This window comes from Stegodyphus dumicola, chromosome X1, assembly GCF_044657685.1.
Source record: "Stegodyphus dumicola isolate Sdum_Otavi_A_Nest chromosome X1, ASM4465768v1".
NCBI classification, from domain to species: Eukaryota; Metazoa; Arthropoda; class Arachnida; order Araneae; family Eresidae; genus Stegodyphus; species Stegodyphus dumicola.
In genome coordinates, this window is record NC_140780.1 from 137,234,840 (window position 1) to 137,256,030 (window position 21,191).

General features: G+C 35.4%; 1 protein-coding gene across 1 annotated transcript in view; it reads left to right on the plus strand.

Moving 5' to 3' along the window:
• The window catches only part of LOC118198304 (protocadherin-like wing polarity protein stan), a 187,121-nt gene that overhangs the window by 45,293 nt on the left and 120,637 nt on the right, over positions 1-21,191 (plus strand). The window contains exons 5-7 of the mRNA XM_085807976.1: positions 2,088-2,213; positions 8,919-9,141; positions 10,268-10,472. Coding sequence (XP_085664102.1) covers positions 2,088-2,213; positions 8,919-9,141; positions 10,268-10,472 — 554 coding nt within the window. The remainder of the gene's footprint in view (positions 1-2,087; positions 2,214-8,918; positions 9,142-10,267; positions 10,473-21,191) is intronic.

The following is a 21,191-nucleotide window of genomic DNA, read 5'->3' on the forward strand; positions in this document are numbered from 1 at the left end:
CATAGTGATAAACACCTTTGACTCCTTAAAAATTTTTATACATTTAATTCTAATATTAAAATTGTATTTAACCGTAATAATTGATTTTGCTTGTATTTTATAGTGATTATTTTTTAAATTTATTTTTAGTTCTGCATAAGATTTTTTTCTATTTACTGTTAATTTAATTTATTAGCCTAAAGGGGAGGTAGCCTAGAAAGGCTGTTAGTGAGCGGCATTTTGCGCTGTTTTACTATAAATGTCCGTGTCTCCATGCAAATTGTTGTTACCAAATATTATCACCCTGTATTATATGCAAAGAAATTAAATAATGAAGAATCTGCATAAATACATGTATGTTTCTCGCACTGTGACAAAAACGACAGTATCTAGAGCCATCAAATTTTGAATAATGTAATCCTCCACCCAAACATAGACATCTGGACGGCCGAATTTCGAATTTGTTTTAATATATTTCATATTTTGTAAAACTTAACGAATTTCTGATTAACAAACTCAACGAGTTCAGAGCGAGCACTGTACGGAAAATAACAGTTTTATCTCCAGTGCGGAAATTCTAAAGATATGCTGTTTTCAAATGTATGTGGTTTACGGGCGAAGAACATGATATTCAATAAATATAGGTAACACACAAAACTTTAAAAAAAGGAGTGCTTCTAGATTTTATTTTATCTTTTTTTTTTTCCTTCGTTACGCTCGCCCACCAGCGGCCGAGCGGTAAAGTCGCTGAACACTGGTAGTTCGGTCCGAGGTTCGAATCCCGCGAACGGGCTGGCTGCATGGGCGTTTTCGTGGTTTCCCCATGTGTAACGTGTATACGAGTCAGTTTCCCTTAGAAAGTCCTCCACGAAGGCTCCCTCCCCTTAGGCAGATAGCCCTCGAGGCTTTGCCATAATCACACACACAACTTCATTACGCTCAGAAAATTTTATGAATTATTAAAATAACTAATCCACTTTAATGTTAATAATTTAATGATCATATAATCAAATAAATTTGATCGTTTTGTAATGTTATTATAGTTTGAAAAATCACTGCCTGAAAATGTTCATTAAATTAAAAAAAAAAAATATCAAATCTTGTTTAATTTTACCTTATTTATTTCAAAGCATCTCATATTACCAATCTTATTTAATTTTTCGTTATTTGTACGCAAAATTAAGTTCATAAATTTTGTGCCTACCGTTTTACCAAAGTAAAGATGTTTGTACAAGAATAACGCGTGAAAAAAATGCGCGAAATGCAGTAAAAAGTGCTTTAATGAGATATATTAAATCCTATTTGGAAAAAACTGTGGCTTTCAAAATCTCATCACTATAGAACGTATCACATTTAATAATTAAAAAGAGTTATGTGATGCAAACGCCATAGGTTTCAGTGTTAAAGTAAACCAGATCGTCCCTACTCTTTCTTGCCGACATGTCGGTGACGCGCGCCCCGCCCACTGGGTTAGTCTATCTCTTATAAGATCCATGTCATGCACCCGATTACGTCACAATAGGGTTTCCATAACATTCAACTACTCAGGCTACCATAAATGAAACAACAACTTGTCGATAAATCAAACAACAACTTCGCCATAATAAAAGGGGTACCTTAAAGTCTACTCTACCCAAATATTTAATGTATTCACGGGTAATTTTGATCATATGAAAACACATAATTTTTGTTCAGTTAATTCAGTTATAAAAGACATTTTTCTCATTAACCTTTCACTCCTTTTGTGAAATGTATAGAAATTTTGTTTGGTATATTTTCATTAAGCGTGACCAAAATTATAAAAATTTGGAAACATATCGTGTGTCTACTATCAACCATTCAAGTGATATTTAGTGATGCAATGCTTTAGTCAACGAAATGTGTTTGAGAGTTTCTTTAATGCACATTAGTTCAATAAATGCTCGGATTTTCAGAATAATTTCAATAACTCATACGAAAATTTTATTTGCCATAAAATTGAAATTGTGGGGATCTGTGGGAAGAGACGAATGATCAACAAGAATATTAGGAATTTTATTTGACTGGTAATGTTTTTGTAGTTAAATTTATTTTTAGCTTATTTCAGTAACAATTTATTGCGTTTATAGGAATGAAGCACAAGTATGAATGTGACACTGAAGTGAATCTTTGCTACTCCAATCCTTGTCTGGAAGGAGGCACTTGCATCAGACGAGAAGGCGGATTTTCTTGCTTATGCAAGGAAGGTTATACTGGTAAAAATATACTCTCTCAGTATAAAGAAAAAATTTGCAATTTAGAACCAATTTTTTCCCTTTAGCAAATCATATGCAATCTTTTATGTATGATTATATTTTAAGAATTTCATATCCTGATTAGTTATTGCTATCGTAATTGTTATTATCTCGATTAGTTATTGCTATCCTAATTGTTATTATCCCGATTAGTTATTGATTATGCTTAAAACTCGTGTAGTTTTAGAGCAAAATTTATAAATCCTTGTTTATTTTCTTATGTATGTTAATTCTGATTGCAAAAATTCGGTAATTCAGTACGTAAAATACCTAAGCCAATTATATTCTTCTCTATGTTTATTTACGTTACCCATTACCAGTTAATCAACCAAAGTAATAATTAAGTCTACATTTGAGCATTTCGAAAGAAATAATCTGTTCACCTTACGTATTGCCTAGATGAAAAAACTCTGATTCTTGTCTAGACAAACATTAAAAGTTAATAAAAGGAGAAAAATATTATAAAATTAAGTGACGTGGAAGAAATAATGCTAAAAATCATAGTATATAAAAAAATGTTTGCGATATTGAGAAAAATCCTCACCTGAGGATCAGTGATTAACAGAACCTGCAATGACGACAATATAATTACATCATCATTTTGTATGTTAACCTCATTGAAAATAGCACTCATCTGCGCATTTCAGCTATACTTTTCATTTCTTCATATTGTACTGTTTTAAGAGCTGAGTTATTTAAACTGTAACGTTTCACCTCTACACTTAATTACATTTTTTTATCATCCTCCATCGGTGTGGTCTGAATGCAAACTTTACCGTCAATCATCAATGATGGATTCATCGCTTAAGGTATTCAGACACATATTTATTAAGTCTGCATTTGAAAGTGATCTGTCTTTCACTGATGCATTAAAAATTTTAGCATCAAAATTCTTCATTAAGGAAGGAAGGTGTGTTTGTTCGTGATATAAAAAAGTTAAAGTTTTGATATGAAAATTTTATCATTATTGGTATTTTAATATGAGTTATTTGAAAAGATGGCTACAATGCTTCCTGCTGCATAGTTTCTCAAGTAAGCTAATCAATTTTATGCGAACAGATTCAGCAGTGGAGACAGAAAATTTAAGTAAATACAAAATATCAGTTTTGATAAAGCTCCATTAGAAGATTTTTGGCTTCTTTGATCATGGGAAAGTACTCGAGGGCTATCTGCCTGATGCCTTCACGGAGGACTTACTAAGTGGCTCGTATCCACGTTAAACATGGGGAAAACCCCAAAAACGCTCATGCAGCCAGCCCGTTCGCCTGGAATCGAACCCAAGTCAAACTACTAGTGTTCAACGACTTTACCGCTCGGCGGGGCTCCTGTAGAAGGAACTGTCTGGTTAGTAAAACATTCATTATAATTTAATTAGTTGCACAAAGCGTTTTACACATTTGTGTTTAAAATTCGTGGAGATACAAGTAATTTTTTTTATTAATTGTTTTGTAGGGTCAGCTACAGAATTAATAACGAGTACTGTTTTACGCGATATGAAACCATTAATCTCCATAATGATTGCATATTATGTTTTTAGATCCTCCCGAATATATATCTGATTAAAATCTTATCAATATCGTCTATTAATACTCTCTGAAAAAATAATTAAGTAAATAAATTCATTCTCAAATATTTTGCATATAAAGGGTATGAAATATTTCAAGTTTAATTACTAAAACTTAACGAATAAAACTTATTAAAAATACATTAATTGGTCGTATGGACCTAGGAAGATCATAGACAGATTTTATATTTACAGAGTTCTCCATCCCAAGTTGCTTAACCGTTTTTATAAAATTGTTTTTGATTGGGGGGAAATATTTATTTTTGCAACTGGTAGTAGTTGTATGAAACCAATGTATTATTGTTGTTTCAAACTGCAGGCACTTTCAACTTAATACATTCGTTCGGAGTTACTAATAGCCATAGGTCATTAAGCCTCCTCATCACCAAGAACATTGCCAGGGTGCACCACAAGGGACGACCGAGTTACACCTGTGAAGGAGTTACGTATCGTTTTTGAAAGAGAACAGATTCAAAGGTTTCTCACCCCTCTTCCTCTACTACCAAACCTCTAGAAAGAACTTTTAACTAGCCGATATTTTATGTGCCCCATGCGGCAAGACTCGGTATACTTACAAATATCCAAGCTTTCTCTGGGATTCGAACACTGGACCAAGGTGTAGCACTAACGAATATACAGATCAGGGTGACAAGGTCACTATTTAAGGAAATAAATCCGCACCACCATTTTTGGATACCTTGCCTAATAGCTATACGCAGAGTGTTCATATAAGTGCGTTGTATTTAAAATTAGTCAGAAAAACAACCTTAGTTATGCGTAGATTTGTAACATTTTCCAGGGCTGTCGGAGATAAGATCTTATTCTTCAGCATCAAAAATTGTTTGCTAAGGTGAGAGGAGCAACAACCATATTATATGAAAATCAAAGGCTGGAACATAGCAAAAATGGACATACTGTTACCTATCAAGAGAAACAGCAAGGAAATGCGAAAACGTGACGTACTATAATTCTGAAAACGTTTGGAAGAACAAAGATAATTTTTTGTCAGTGTGAAATTCCTCATGGAAATCTAATTCACCCACGGTGCCCTTCGAGAATAGTCTTTACGTCTTAGGTAGAAACTACTAGTGCTCAGTTGTATTAATGATTCGGACATTGTTGCAGAAAAATATAATAAAAATATTAAAAAAAGAATAAATTTTATAATTTCCAGGTACATCATCTTGCGTTCTATTCCAAAAAATAAATCGAGTAAACTGGCAAATGTTTCATTTTTGTCATTTTTAATATGTCAGAAAAATAACATCTCGGTGATGAAATTAGTTGAAGTAGAGTTGTCACAAAATTCGTGACATAATCGAAATATCAATATTATCAGCAGCAATAAAATCACTTTCCAGTTTCCTAGTGCTCTGATTTTATTACAAATTTCGAAAATGGCCCATTATTGGCTAAACTGGCAATGTCGCGCAACATTTCTTTTCGTCCAGGATTTGATTACCCAGTGACTGAGCCGCCTGCCTGCAGGGAAGTTTTTGGAATTTTTTATATTGCATAATGTAAATGCCACCCATTTTCCTTTAGAAAATTCTTCACAAATATCTTTTTCCTTAGATAGCTATCAAATGTTTTACTGTAGTCAAAGGGGAACATTTGTTAAAAAGAACCTTTTTCGTTCTGTCCTTCATCTCTCTCCATAATTTATTAATTTGCAATTAGCGCTTTGCTGTAATTATTAATTAAGTAAATCAAATTTCAATAAATCACCATTTTTGCTCTGCCATTAATATGCGTATATTAATGGAAAGAGCAAACATTTACATTATATATATATGTTACCGTGAAAGACAGAAATTGGAGAATGTCGACTTTCACCGGAGAATATCAACATTCACCAAATAATCCGGTGAAAGACCGAATATTTCACTACATTCTTGTATATTCGGACCCTCACCGGTGTATGTCGACAATCACAGATATGCTCTGGTGAAAGTCAAAAAGAGAGGTCATAAAGTGCCATAATAGTTTAAGCTGTTGCAATAAATAAGATTTGAATCACATAATTTAGTAAGTTTTTTATTAGTGTTATTTTATTTTCTCATTTAGAACGTACTGTATAATTAAGTAAGTTTTTAACTTCTATTATTTTCCTTTCTCATTTTGAATGTATTGTATGTTTTGGGTTCTCATGTTCTTAAGATCTTATTTCAAGTATCAAGTGCGTTTATTCGCGACTGAATTACGGAGAAGAAAATATAATATTGTTATATGTTCAACATTCACAATTAGTACATTGTGAATGTTGAAATTAACCGCTGTAAGTCAGAAATAAGAGTATTTGGAAAATATTTCGGACATACACCAAGAGACTATGTGAATGTTGACATTCACCGGTGAAAGTCGCATTCTCCAGATTTCGGTGTTTTACCGTAACATATATATATATATAATGTAATATATATAGTATATATATATTGCATTTTCGGCTGTCAGTGGTTGATTGTGTAAAGCTTCTGCAATCTAACAGTTCGTCCATGGTTCAAGTTACCGCCGACTGAGCAGACTGGTAATATATATAGTATATATATATTGCATTTTCGGCTGTCAGTGGTTGATTGTGTAAAGCTTCTGCAATCTAACAGTTCGTCCATGGTTCAAGTTACCGCCGACTGAGCAGACTGGTTGAGGTTTCGTGGTTTCTTTATGTTTAAAAAGTCCGCATTGCTTTCTCATAAATAACAAACCAAATTACTATATTACATTTTTATTATTTTTATTATTAATAATTATTAATTATTTTTAGCCCAGAAGCTGTTAACATTTTGGCATTTTGGGTCGATTCATTCACTTTCTGCGTTGATTCACTTTTCAAACTGTTGCAACCAACTATTACAGTCCTGTATTATATTTAAAGAAATTAAATAATGAAGAATATACATAAATGTTTCTCGTATTGTGATAAAACAACGCTACCTAGAGCCATCAAATTTTGAATAACGCAATCCTCCAGCGAATATGGGCATCTGGAAGCCCTAATTTGAAGTTTGGAATTTATTTTATTACCTATTTCATATTTTGCCAGACATTAAAGAATTTTTGATTAAGAAACTCAACGAGTTCAAAGCGAGGAATGACAACACTGTACGAAAAAAAAGTATCTCCAGCGCTCAAGACTGTGTATCGGAAATTCTAAAGATATGCTCATTTTAAAATTGTTCTACGATAATGCTGTTGAACTGAATTTTTTTGGCTTAAGGCAAAGAACATGAAAATGTAATAAATAAAGGTAACACACAAAACGTTAAAAAAAGTTCCTTTGGGCATAATGTAAAATATGAAAGCTTTCATGTTTTTAATTTATTATTATATGGGTATTAATTAAGTATAAAATGAATAGAGACAAGTTGCGTTTAGAAAGTCTTTCAAGATGGCAACTCCATTAAGGTAAGTATGCCTCAAGTGTTTAGACGTAACAAAATATTGTTTGTCGTTTAATCAATTATGGCGAAACGACGGAGGATTATTTGTTTAAGTGAAGGGTGGTTCCATGAGCCTTTTGTAAGAGACATTTTTAATGTATTTTTTAAATAAGAATGAGAATGAAAATTAAGATTCAATTCCACGAATTTCTAATTTTTTAAGATAATTTAAAGAGGCTCATATTCACTTTTCGCAGGCGAAAAACCCAAACCGCCATCGTTCGCTATTCATTTCTGACTGATTCCTATATTGCAGTCTCAAGATTAATGGCTTTAATCATCTCGTATCTTTCATACAAAGCTATTAGTTTTCTCAATTACATCCTGACAATTTCACATTGACATTTTTTCGTTGTTTACGTCTCTTCTTTCCATTTCTAAAAGCTATAATAAAAATATGGCGCATTATTTGGTCTGCCACTGACCGAATATTGATCACTAACGATGCTGGCTGGTTATGCAACCAGAGCTAAACGGCGAATGTAAAAATTACATATTTTGCAAAATGTATTGTTAAGAGCTTTTTAGAACTGAGTTATTTTAATAATGTGAGAAAATTCCTACCTTACGAAGTTTTGAGGCAAAAGAAGTTCGAAAATAAATCGAAACACTTTTCTGCGTCCTATTTTGTAGAAATGAACCATGACTGAATAATTTCTGAAATAAGATTTTGTCAACTTAGCGTTTTCTCAAGATTCTTCTATGGTTCATGCCTTTCGGAAATCATGCTTCAAAGCCAGTTTGAAGAATTTCATTCTTCTCAGAAAAAGTTTATGAATCGATTCTTCGTTGAAAGTCCTGAATATTCGTGAAAATTTCATTCGGAGAATTAAATGCATAGCTAATTTTAAGAATATTTGCATATAGTTACAAAAACATTTAAGTACTAATATATCAGGTAATTTCAATGGTAAGGTTTTTTTTGTTATTCGACAAATTCTGGGATAAGAAACAGATTTTCTCCTTGATATGTCTTTTCTACGTTCTTCACTCCCATATATTTTTATGTAAATGTATCACGTGACCGAATCGTCGTCTGTCTGAAAGCCTATTTTGCTTGACTCATTTCTTAAACTGGGATTATAAGTTTGCCAGCAGTTGTTCAAAAATTATTTATTAGTATGATCTTTTTGAAATAGTTTGTAGACTTAATTACACAAGAAACGCTAGTCTTAAAGGCAAATATATCATGCTGCAATACAAATATGTATTAATTGATTGCCAATGGAAGGGAAACAATCTTGTAAATCATAGCAAGTGTAGAGCAGAAGCATATCAAAAGGAAAATTGTTAATTTGGATCATCAAAACATATTTTTATGAAAACCACCTTCGCAGGACTAGTATTTTAAATTTACTATCAGTAATATTCATGAGATGGCTTAGTTCCCCTTAATTTTTTAATTTAAAATTTTATTTTTATTTATTTATTGCCAGAGAATTAAAGCGAAGGCTTTTAATTGCATATTTTTTATTAGTAATTCGCAACTTTTTGTTAATACTTCTAGTCGGTGATTCAATTAATGCTTTTAATTATTCCCATGTAAGTTAATACAGGTAAGAAAACAGAAAATATACCAATATGCCTAATGTTAGTTTTAGATATGTGTAGTCACATCACTAAAAAATGAATTTTTATATACAGTACATTTTCAATTTTCAGGTGAAAAGTGTGAAATCTCCCTTTCCAATAACAGCTGTAGTTATCGTCTTTGCCGGGCCGACTCCCAATGTGTTTCCAGTGATGTTGGTATCTCGTGCAGGAATTGCTCTGCTGAAACATGGACTACAAAATTATGCGAACTTAGAGCTCGTAGCTTCGAAAAAGGGTCATATTTAACCTTCCCATCTCTAAAACAACGACATAGGCTTTCTGCATCTATGAAGTAAGACAAGAATGTTTGAGATTCTTAAAACTATTAAAAAATTCTAATGTCTTTTAGTATCAGTCTATTCGGAAACTAAGGAATATTTTAAGATGTACATTAAATTTCTTAGCAAGCTCGAAAGATACTTCTGGATTATGTGAAACGCATCTGTGCCGTTAATTAAAATCACCAATTGAGATAAAATGCAATATGTTTAATTAATTAAATATGTTCAAATGTTCTATTTTTCTATTTATAAATTAAATATGCGTTATATGCATTAGTATGTCAGCACTGGCGACATCCTTATTAGAAACACAGAAAACGTAAGTTAACTGCTTGTTCATTATAGTAAAGGTGCTTTGACTTATCATTACGACAGGCTTATCTGCATACGGATATATAAACTTCTTTCTTTATGGTTGCCATTGCTCGTTTCAAAGATAAGGAAATAAAACTTAGTTATATATTACACAGTGAAACCATAATTTAGGGGTGCTATGAAATTTTTCACCGTCTTTGAAGTTGGCCAAGCATGTCCCACTCGGAACAAAAGTCCAGGTCAGGCCGCTGCCAAATAAGCAAATCGAGGTCAAATCATTTGAGCCTCAACCTTTCAACATTTTCTCATGATAATTATATGGAAAATAGAGTTAAGCAAAAATATTCAGGAGATAATTGATAGTTCCAGATAACTTAGATGTTGAGAGCATATGATTGCGGAAGGAAAGTTATGTGTTCAAGGTCTATTAGAGCTCAAGTTGTCAGAGTGTTTCCTTTGAAGTAGATTATATTAAAATTTTCACTAATGGTTTTATAGGAAAAGAAATAAACTGAAATGTATGGATTTTTAATAAAATATACTTCCGAAGAAAAAGCAAATACATTTACTAAAAACAAAAGAGAGTGGAACTTGTCATGCGTTTCTATTGTAAAATTTGGATTAAGAGCATAACTGAGACATAGCCTTATACGTTTTGTCACAGAAATGCCCGAATGCTTTGAAAAAAAAAACACTCGTAGTACTATGAAGATTTAATTTGTGCCTGTTTTTGGAAATTTTTTATATCTCTATTCTTTGACATTCGTGAATAACATAACAGCAGAAGACATAAATCTTAATTTTTGTTGCATTGTATTACAGATTCGCAACACGAGAGAGGCATGCTCTACTGCTTTACAACGGGCGCTACAATCACGAACATGATTTCATTTCATTGGAAATCCGACACGCGCAACTTCTTTTCTCTTTCTCTCTTGGTGATCAAGTGTCCAGAGTCTCAACATTTGTTCCTGGAGGAGTGAGTGATGGACAATGGCACACGGTGGATATATCGTATTTCAATAGGGTAAGTCTACCTGTAAAAAATTCAACGTTTATTAGTTTTGTTAATAAATTCACCACAAAGCGACTTTTAGCTGACTTACATCACTTGCATAACGTTATCTAAAATAGCTGTGATTAATTGAATGAATTTAACACCAGAAGTGTTAAAAAGTATATGGGACTTACTTATTTGGTTCTCATCTACTGGTATCATCATGCTGGAAGGATGAGTGATGTGTTATGAAAGTTTAACGCCATGATAATTTATTGAAGGCCTATAAAGCATAAACGAAGAGTTTAGTGCTTGTTATCAAGATCGTTATAAAATTAAACATTTTAATTAAACTTAAGATTTACGAGGGCTTGAATTAATAGATTGATTCGATGGCGTGTCTATTGATATTGAACGTGTTTAACATTTAACTGGTAGGGTCGGATCTACGAATCTATAAATAATATTTCTTTCCAATAGTTATCAAGCATCAATTATTGGCGGACATAAAAGCGAATTTCATGTTAAGATAAAAGTTTTACTAAAGAAGTTTTCTCGATGCAAGTATTTCTTGTTTTATCTCAAGGTTAATTTGAATCTAGTCATTTTTCTTATCAGTTATATTTTCACTGAATATTTTTTCGAAAGTTTTATGCATTTAACATTAGGCTAAAAGATTTAGGTTTCAAATATTATTATTCTCTCTTATTATAAAAAGAATCCGTTATCAGATTCAATGTTCCGTCTTACTTTCTTCGGGAACATGCAAGGACCTGACTCGGAACAGAGAGCTTACTAAAGCTATGTTCAATAACTGTGGGAAGTAGACAGGATACACAAGAAGGGTATACAAAACCCTTTATTTTTCTCTATTTACAATAACTTCCGTACTTCGGAATACAAAGACCCACTAACTGTGGTCTAAACGTAAAAATATAAAAATAAAACTAAACTCTAATTTGACTTTGAAATAATAAACGTGGAAGATTGGCCTTATATTAACAGGAAGCCGTATGTATTACAGAGAACTGTGAACACTACAATACGTTTAAAGTTATCAAGAGGATTAAACCTCTGGCCTGGAAGGCAACCAGCAACTGAGTAAAACTTCTAAGGTAAGCGGCCTGCTTCGACTAACTGCTTCCTCTCTCCTGCTTGGCAAAAAGGCCACACTTAAATACTTGGCGTTCGCCAGACAACTTTGCATAAAATCCTTCACGCTTATAATTCTGGCCGGAAGTAGAAAATAAGAAGTGATAGTAAAGATTTAAAATAAAATAAACGTTAGTAAAACTTAAGATCCTTACATACTTCCCGCCAGAGTTAATTAGTTTGAAACTGAGGTCTAAAACGACCTTGTTGAAAACTTTTAGCTCTAGAATCTAACGCGAGGCCAATCTTTTACAAACATTTTTCGCTAGAAACTAGAAATTTAAAAGAAAGAAATTTGTTTTTACAATAGCAGCTCCCAGGACACGCAATTTTTTCATCTGTACTGCATCTAAACAGGAGCTTTTATTCAAATATCTGGAAGGAAAACTAGTTTAATGAAATGTTACACAATGAAATGGCAAGTAACATGTATAATTATATTTCTCTTAACATTCTTATTTCATTCATGACTATTTTAGTTATCTCTCCCCGTGCTCTCTGACATGTGTTGTAAAAGAACACCAAACACGAATGTGTTTATGTCTACGTGTTCAACGCTTCCTCCTACAATCAAAGCACTAACGTGTTAAAAATTCAACATACCAAGGCCTCGTAACACACCCTAACATCAACTCTAAACCCTGAGGTACTATTCTGAAAGTGGCTAACTCTGAAGTGTAGCGTCAGAGAGCCTAACTACATTCATTCAACCTTTAACACATATTCACCATGATTTGGTCTTTTTATAGTCACACGAATAACAAATTTTTAACATTACTTTCACTTTTACCATATCACGGTATTTCTTAACATTTGAAATAACAGTTCACATTGTATATAAGAACATATTAACATGCCGTTAATTTTACGCATTTGACAACATACATTAGTAGTACATTGTTAACTTCTATTCTTTTCAAAGCAAGTGCCAATTCTTTCTACATTGAAATACTACATTTCAAAAAGTGTTTCAGACTAAAACTTCTTTCTTGCCAGAAAGTTTTAAATAAAATTTATACAATAACTTTTACAATATTTAAGTCTTTACACATCGCTATTATACGTCAACTTTAGTTTTACACGCGAGTAATTGAAAAACATAATACCAAAATCGGTAACAACTCATTTCTCGCCCTTTTGGCGATAAAGGTAGACCTCGCATGAGGTAAAACTTCTTGAAATCTGCCACTTGCAGTAAGAATGAAAGATTAACTTAAGTTTGCAAAGTAACATAAAATTTTACTTATCTTTGTGATATTCAGACATTCTTTTCTGAGCTCAGTCCTGGAAAGTAGCGTAGATTCTTGTTTGATTTATCCTCCTTCGTGTGCGGGCTCGCCCTTCAGCGCCTACCTCTAGAAGCTTTCTTTTTTTTCCAGTTCGGTCACCCTTGAATACCTTCTTTTTCGCCTCTGCCTGTGGTCTTGGCCGTTTGATGGCAGCTGGTCTTGGCGGAACCGGGAAACTTCTTTCGTGTTCCTGCTTGGACCTCGTTGCTGGCCGTTGAAATTTTCCTTGTAACTTTTCCTCCGCTGCTGGTGGCCCTTCCGCAGTTCGGCGACATTTGCTGCGGAGAGTCCTGTCGGATGAGTAGATCTTCCGTTTTAGAGCCGGGTTATAGTTGCCGTCATTTCTTCTGGCTCTCTTTGCATACGTCGTCCTTCTCCCTTCTTCATTCTGGGGGTGTTCGTGAGCTCTCTTTTCTGGACGGTGGAACGGCTTCTTTTTCTTTGTACCTTCAATTTTCCCGCGGGGAAACTTTCTTTTCACTTGCTCCTGCCTCTTAATGGCTTGCTCTTGTACTTGTCGTTGTTCCAACTCTGGAGCTTGTGCCTGTGGTGTCTGCCGTGCCGGATCCTGCAAAAGATCTTTGAAAATTTGCATTTTATTACGATCATAGTAGGGTTTGATTTGATCAATGTTTGCGGAGCAGGTTTCCCCATTCCTGGCTTTTAACACTACTACAGCGTGAGTTATTTTTTCTATGACATATGGTCCTTCAAATCGTGGAAAAAATTTGGCAGTTTTATCTTCTGGTGCTGAAGAAAGTGAATGCTTAATTTTTAATACTTCGTCCCCTACTTTATAAGTTACTCCCCGTCGTTTCAAGTCGTAATACAGCTTTTGTTTTCTCTGTGCTACTTCCGTATTCTCTTTTGGTTCTTTAATTAGTTTTTCTATATCACCCATTTTAAATTCTGGGGATCTTTGTTGCACATAAAATAATTTATCTAACGGCGTTATAATCTTTCTGCCTAAAAATAACTCAGCAGGAGTTTTGCCCGTTGTATAATGTTTTGCGGTCATAAGGGAGAAAGCAAATTCATTGACATAGTTATCCCAGCTTTTATGAAAATTTTTAACATAACTACGGGTAATTTTCACTATATTTCTATTGACCCGTTCCGCTATATTTGATTGCGGCCGATACGGGACCATTTTTAAATGACGTATGCCCAGTTTTTGGCACATGTCTTCAAATACATTACTTACAAATTGAGGACCATTATCCGATATAACTTTTAGGGGCGCCCCGCATTTTAAAATATATTTATTTAAAATAGAATCAGTAACTAATTTCTCGGAGGCTCGTTTTAAGGGAACAATTTCGGTCCACTTACTAAAATGATCAACCATAACAAGGAGATAGCGACTTTTATTTAACTGACTTTTTGGGAAAGGGCCCAATAAATCGATGCCAATTATTTCATTTGGAAATTCGGATTTAATACTATTTAGAAACCCGGCCGGGCGGAAATTAATATAATTAACTGCTTGACATGTTGGGCAGGACTGGACATACGCCCTTGTTAACTTTTGCAGTTCAGGAAAATAGACTGCCTCGCGTACGCGTTGGATAGTTTTTCGAATACCAGCATGAGAAGCTAAAGAGCTGTCATGGAGCTCCTGCAGGATATTTAATATAAGACTAGCTGGGATAACAGGTCGAAATTCGTTGTTGGAATTCGTAGTTTTTGTATAAAATAATAGACCATCTATTAGTTCGTAATGGGCCGCCCTATTTCTTATCGCCACAATATCTTGGTGGCTAAAATTTTCAGGATCCTTTAAATACTCATAAATGCTTCCAAACTCAGGATCCTTACCCAGTTCGGTTATTACAGTTTCTCGGGAATTTATTGTGCATGCTGTGAGCATTGCCACCTTTACGGTATTACCTTCTTCATCTATTTTAATTCTGGATAGGGCATCTGCTACGATATTTTCTTTCCGGGGGTATGCTTGATTACTAGATTATATTCTTGTAGCTTGAGTGCCCATCTTATTAACCTTGGGGATAAGTTTTTCCCTGAGTACAATCTAGTTACCGCCGCATGATCAGAGTACACTGTTATTGGCACCTTTCCAAAATAGACTCGGAACTTTTGCACTGCTAACAGAACTGCAAGTGCCTCTCTCTCGGTCGCGGAATAGTTTCTTTCTGTTTGATTTAAAGTTCGGCTAAAAAATGTCACGGGCTGTTGATTTTGCGAAAGTACCGCTCCTACCGCATAATCCGAAGCATCCGCTGAAATTTCTAAATTCTCATCCTTTTCAGGAAATTTCAACACAAGGGCTTGCGTTAATGCTTGTTTTAATTTTTCGAAAGCACTATTGGCTTCGGCCGTCCACGAGAATCTTGCCTTTTTCCTTTTTAATTTTAACAATGGCTCAGCAATAGCTGCAAAATCTTTTATAAAGGACCTATAATATGAACAAAGTCCTAGAAAAGAAGAGAACTTCTTTGCCGTGTCTTAGCCAAAAGTATCCAGTCGGATACTTTTGCACAGCGATTATTTTTGATTCGTCTGTCTCGATTCCTTTCTGAGATATTTTGTAACCTAAATATTTTAATTCAGGGGCTGCAAATTTGCACTTTTCGACATTAACTTTTAGACCGGCCTCATTTAATAAAGCAAACACCTGTCTTAAATCCTGTACATGTTGGTCGAGATTATCACTAGTAATAATGATATCGTCTAAAAAGATAAATGTGGACTTTCCAAGAACAGGCCTTAACACAATGTCCATACATCGCTGAAATGTTGCCGGTGCCCCTGAAAGGCCAAACGGCATACGCAAAAATGCATAAGTGCCAGACTTGGTTATAAAAGCAGTCTTAGTCACGTCCTCAGACTTAACCCCTATTTGAAAATAACCAGTCGTCATATATATAAGTCTAAAGTCGTCATATATTTGGTGGATGTTATGTACCTTAGAATTTCTTCAATAACAGGTAACGGATATACCGGATATTTAGTTATGGAGTTTAATTTACGGTAGTCAATTGCGAATCTCCACCTTTTTGGATGTGTCAAAGGATAGTCATTATTTTTCTTACATAAAACCACCGGGCTAGCATAACTACTTGAGATGGGCGTTATGATCTTTTTACGTAACATATCGGTGATATGCCATTCTATAATTTTTTCCTTATTCTTATCATACCGGTATGCTTTGTGGCGAACTGGCATTGAATCTCCGGTGTCAGTACTATGGTTAGTAACCTGAGTAAATCCTGGAATATCACTAAATAACGAAGCAAATTCACTTACCACTTGTCGGATTCTTCGTTGCTCGTCATTAGGCAGGTGGTCAAGATTTAACATCGGCGGTTCAGCCTTTTCTCCACGAACTGGTTTCATAGTCAGCTTAAGGGACGTGTCATTAAAATCCAGCGTTGCTTGTGCCTCTGAAAGAAAATCTATTCCTAAAATAATATGTGCTTGCAGATTCTTTACTATGAAAAACATAACCTTTACTTGTTCGTCCTTGATACGGACATACAGCGGTAATTTACCCATACACTTACATTTTTCTCCTTGCGCCGCTAACACTGTCGTATTATCCGAATTATATATGCGGTATTTCCGAAAATACTTCCTAAAAAAATCTTCTGCCACACAGGAACACTGCGCGCCTGTATCCAGGAGTGCGGTGGCTGGGATATTATTCACCAACACTTCAATCTTCGGAAGAGTCAAATTTTTCACCATTACTGTATTTAACTTGAAGGAAGAGGGGTTTTCGTGGCCTTCGGATTTCCGCACCCTCTCGTCAGCAGAAATCCGTTTTAGTTTAAATTATTTTTCATTTCCGTGCTTTCCTTCTTTTTCCACTGGCTTTGAGACTTTTTTCCTGGATTGCTATTGAACTGCCGACGTTTGCCTGCTGTTTTCGAATGCTCGGGTTTCCTTGCCCACTGATTCGCTTTGCTTCCGTAGTCGTGTGCTTGAGTTTGCTGTAGTCTTGGCGCACTAAATTGGTTTCGTTGTTGATATTGGCGTCTTCTTTCAATGTCCGCCGTTCTTCTACTTTCAAACTGGATTGCTAGCTCAAATAACTTTTCCAGTGTAGTCGGATTTCTTAATTCAATAAAGTCTTGCACTTGGGGCAGTAACCTCGGCAAAATCACTTGAATTATCTCAGGATCTGGACGGTTTCCATACAAGAGTTTGAAGACGTGAATTTTTCTTAAAATAAAGCTTGAGAGGTTTTCGATTCTTTGCTGATATATACTGAAAAGTTCCGTTTCTAATTTCGCACGATCCCTTACAACAGGGAAGGCTTTTACTAGGGCAGTCTTGAAATTCTCGTAAGTATAGGTGGGACTTCCTGCTTGACCCAAGAGACTTCTGCCTGTACATTTGAACCAGTTAAGCGCTTGGCCCCTCAAAGCGCTGGTAGCTAAGGTAACTTTTTGAAATTCGTGCACGGGGTAGAGCATGAAGTGGTCATCCAATTTTTCCAAAAAACTGGTTACCGGTGAGTTTCCATTAAACGTTGCTTCTGGTTTCATCGAAGCGCGCATGGACTGGACGATGTAACCAAATCCTTCCAGAGCGGCAGCTGGCATTTCTGGATTCTGAGCCGCTTCTGCAGGCAGCACAGGTTCTTTTTGAAACTCGGCCATGGTTATTCTTCTTCGTCGGGCGCCACTATCAGGTTCAATGTTCCGTCTTATTTTCTTCGGGAACATGCAAGGACCTGACTCGGAACAGAGAGCTTACTAAAGCTATGTTCAATAACTGTGGGAAGTAGACAGGATACACAAGAAGGGTATACAAAACCCTTTATTTTTCTCTATTTACAATAACTTCCGTACTTCGGAATACAAAGACCCACTACTTGTGGTCTAAACGTAAAAATATAAAAATAAAACTAAACTCTAATTTAACTTTAAAATAATAAACGTGGAAGATTGGCCTTATATTAACAGGAAGCCGTATGTAGTACAGAGAACTGTGAACACTACAATACGTTTAAAGTTATCAAGAGGATTAAACCTCTGGCCTGGAAGGCAACCAGCAACTGAGTAAAACTTCTAAGGTAAACGGCCTGCTTCGACTAACTGCTTCCTTTCTCTCGCTTGGCAAAAAGCCACAACTTAAATACTTGGCGTTCGCCAGACAAACTTTGCATAAATACGTTAACGCTTATAATTCTGGCCGGAAGTAGAAAATAAGAAGTGATAGTAAAGATTTAAAATAAAATAAACGTTAGTAAAACTTAAGATCCTTACACCGTGACCTCGCCGCGCTGTAGAATGACGATTTTGAATTAGAGCCACCAGATTTTAAGCACATGTAGTTCAGAACCTAAACATGTGCAGCTGAGTCAATCAAACTGGTGTATGACGGGAGCTCATGGTTTTGGGTTTGGTTTGGTTTGGTTTATATATTTATGACAAAGAACGCGAGGGCTATTTGCTTAAGAGGAGATTGCCTTCGTGGAGGATATTTAAGGAAACTGACTCATATACACATTACACATTAGGAAAAACACGAAAACGCGCATGCATGCATCCCATTTGCCGGGATTCGAACCCCTGTCCAATTCTCAGTGTTCAGAGACTTAATCACATAGTTGGTGTTGGGCCATGGTTTCGGGAACTTATCTCTGTCGAAAACGTTTCTGTTTGAGAGTATCATTCCAAGTAGAAATACCGTAGTAGATCCGTAATGTTCTTCGAAAATATTTTATAGACAGAAGTACACCAGGGCCACGCAAATAGCTTCCATTTTGGAGGCTATTTGCGTGGCTCCCAGAAAATTAGAGGCATGATGTAGAGCTAGTGATGGTCAGATAGAAAGTTGCTGAGAGCATTTAAATGAAGCCTTACATAATCGATAAGGAACAATCACTATAGAAAAAGCAAAACACATAAAGAAATATACAATACGCTAAGAATGCACCTACATGCAAATCGAAAACGGAATCATATGAGATTAGAAATAAACATGCAGAAGAATAAATTATATACAAGAATTATTTGCTATTAGCACCTGCGTTTCTCCTAAAGGTGTCTTCGAATATGTTAAATAATACGACTAGCTTGTCGCCTGGGGTGGTCGGGCTGCGAACATCCAACATACGCCAGCGACAATTCAAGCTAATTTCATCAAAGGTTGAGAAGTCAGAAAAAATTTTATTGATATTTCTGATGATTTTGAAGAACACAGAGAAGATACCTCACATTTATTCTGAACTTTTACTCTACTATTAAAGTCCTTAAATTTCGTTTTTGCAGTCAGAACCTTGGATTGTAAGTAGGTTTTCATCTTTACTTTCGCCTGAGGTAAAGCTCCGTTTAGCATCTAACTTCGGAGTAATGTCCAACTTAGCAGGTTTCCCCGATTCCCCGAGTTCTCATAATTCATGCCGAAATAGCTTCCGCACGTGCATCTACCTTCTTTACCCAACGTACTTTTTTAATGTTGTTGAGAATTTTATGTTAATTAATCAGTTATTTATAATTTATAATCAGTTATTTCTGTATTTCTCACCAGAATGCAAATCAGTAACCAGTAGACTAGAAGAGAAACACGCTAATGTGACAATCAAAATCGTAAAAAACAACCTTATATTTAGCGTAGGTATAATGAAACACTCAATCGATTTCGAGGGCAGCTAAAGATCCCTCCTCATCAGGAGAAAGAAATACATAGAAAGAAGAAAATAGGAATCACAGAAACACGTGGTGCTTATCAGCACTGCACGTGGTTATAACTAGATTTTTAATCAGAGTTGCACTGGCCGCCTACTTTTACTGAGCCAGGCTGTCTGATCAAGCATAAAGAAATATTAGCGAAGTTAAAATAGGGAGCGAGGGGCAAATGCACATTACGCTCAAACTGCGTAATGTGCATTTGCCCTCGAAATCGATTGAGTGTTTCATTATACCTACGCTAAATATAAGGTTGTTTTTTACGATTTTGACAGTAACCAGTATTTAAACTATGTTTATGTTTGTGAATTTTAAGACAGAGCGTGTTTTTGACATCACGTGCACACAGCGTGTTAGTTTTCTGCCAGTTCTGCCAGTTTATAGTTCTCTTGAAGTCGACACTTAAAATTCTGATGCTTCGGTAGAGCAGTGAGCCATCTTCTAGTATAGTAACTAATTACTATATAGTCTTTTGACTGCTGTTTCACGTTTAACTTAAATGTGACTGTTCTGTTTAGTTGTATCACAACTACTTATGGCTTATATTGTAGCATAAAAGAGAGTGTGCCTTTGCGTTCTAAATTCTGATTAAATAAAAAGGCTATTTTAACCTTCACACTACTTTGTCGTTGTTTCAGACATAGCGAGAATTCGCTTTACGTCTGCTGAGTTATTGGACTAATTAGCTTTATCAGATGAAGTGAAACCGTACAAGTGGCGAGTGGCGCCTGAACAAATTACGAATCATGTCAAAAGAGCAATAAACGAAATAGCTTAGTTTCTCCCCCCCTCAAGATTGCAGACTCCATCGGCCCCAGGAAGTCTATTGAAATACGTCGGATTTATCATAAACACAAATAGCAGCATCAATGAAATCGGCTAGTATTTTTGATGGCAGTGGCAGAAGTTCGGTAGTGACATTTTTGGAACAAGTAAAATTCTCACTTTCTACATTATCGGATTGCAGAAGCACAGAAGTATATGATAACAACCATATGAGCTGGTACAAAGGTTTTGGTAAATTTTTGTTGGCTGAACCAGGCAGTGAGAGTTACAAGTTTCTCGTATTCAAATCTTGCACCCGCGGCAAGGGGAGAACACACATGCACAACCACACCTTACGCGTGAGTCAAACTCCTTACTGTTAGTTTCAGGCTAATAGTTAACTACACTAACCATTCTACTGACCAGGGAGGGATTCTAAAATTTTGACAAGAATTAAATCACGATTCTAAAAGGCCCACCAGCGGCCGAGCGGTAAAGTCGCTGAACACTGGTGATTCGGTCCGAGGTTCAAATCCCGCGAACGGGCTGGATGCATGGGCGTTTTTGTGGTTTTCCCCATGTGTAACGTGTATACGAGCCAGTTTCTCTTAGGAAGTCCTCCATGAAGACATTCCTCCCCTTAGGCAGATAGCCCTTGAGGCTTTGCCATAATCACACACACGATTCTAAAAGGCATTTTTCCACATACATAAAAAGAGGCATAGGAAAATTTAAAAATCACTCAGTAAGAGGGGGATGTAGTTTTGCATAGGAAAGAGGGTGAAATTTCTAAAACTGGATCATTTTACTGCTTCAATAAAATATTTTTTTGAATGCCCGGAAGCTTTATTTAATAGCCGTTAGCCTTACGCCACTACAAGTGG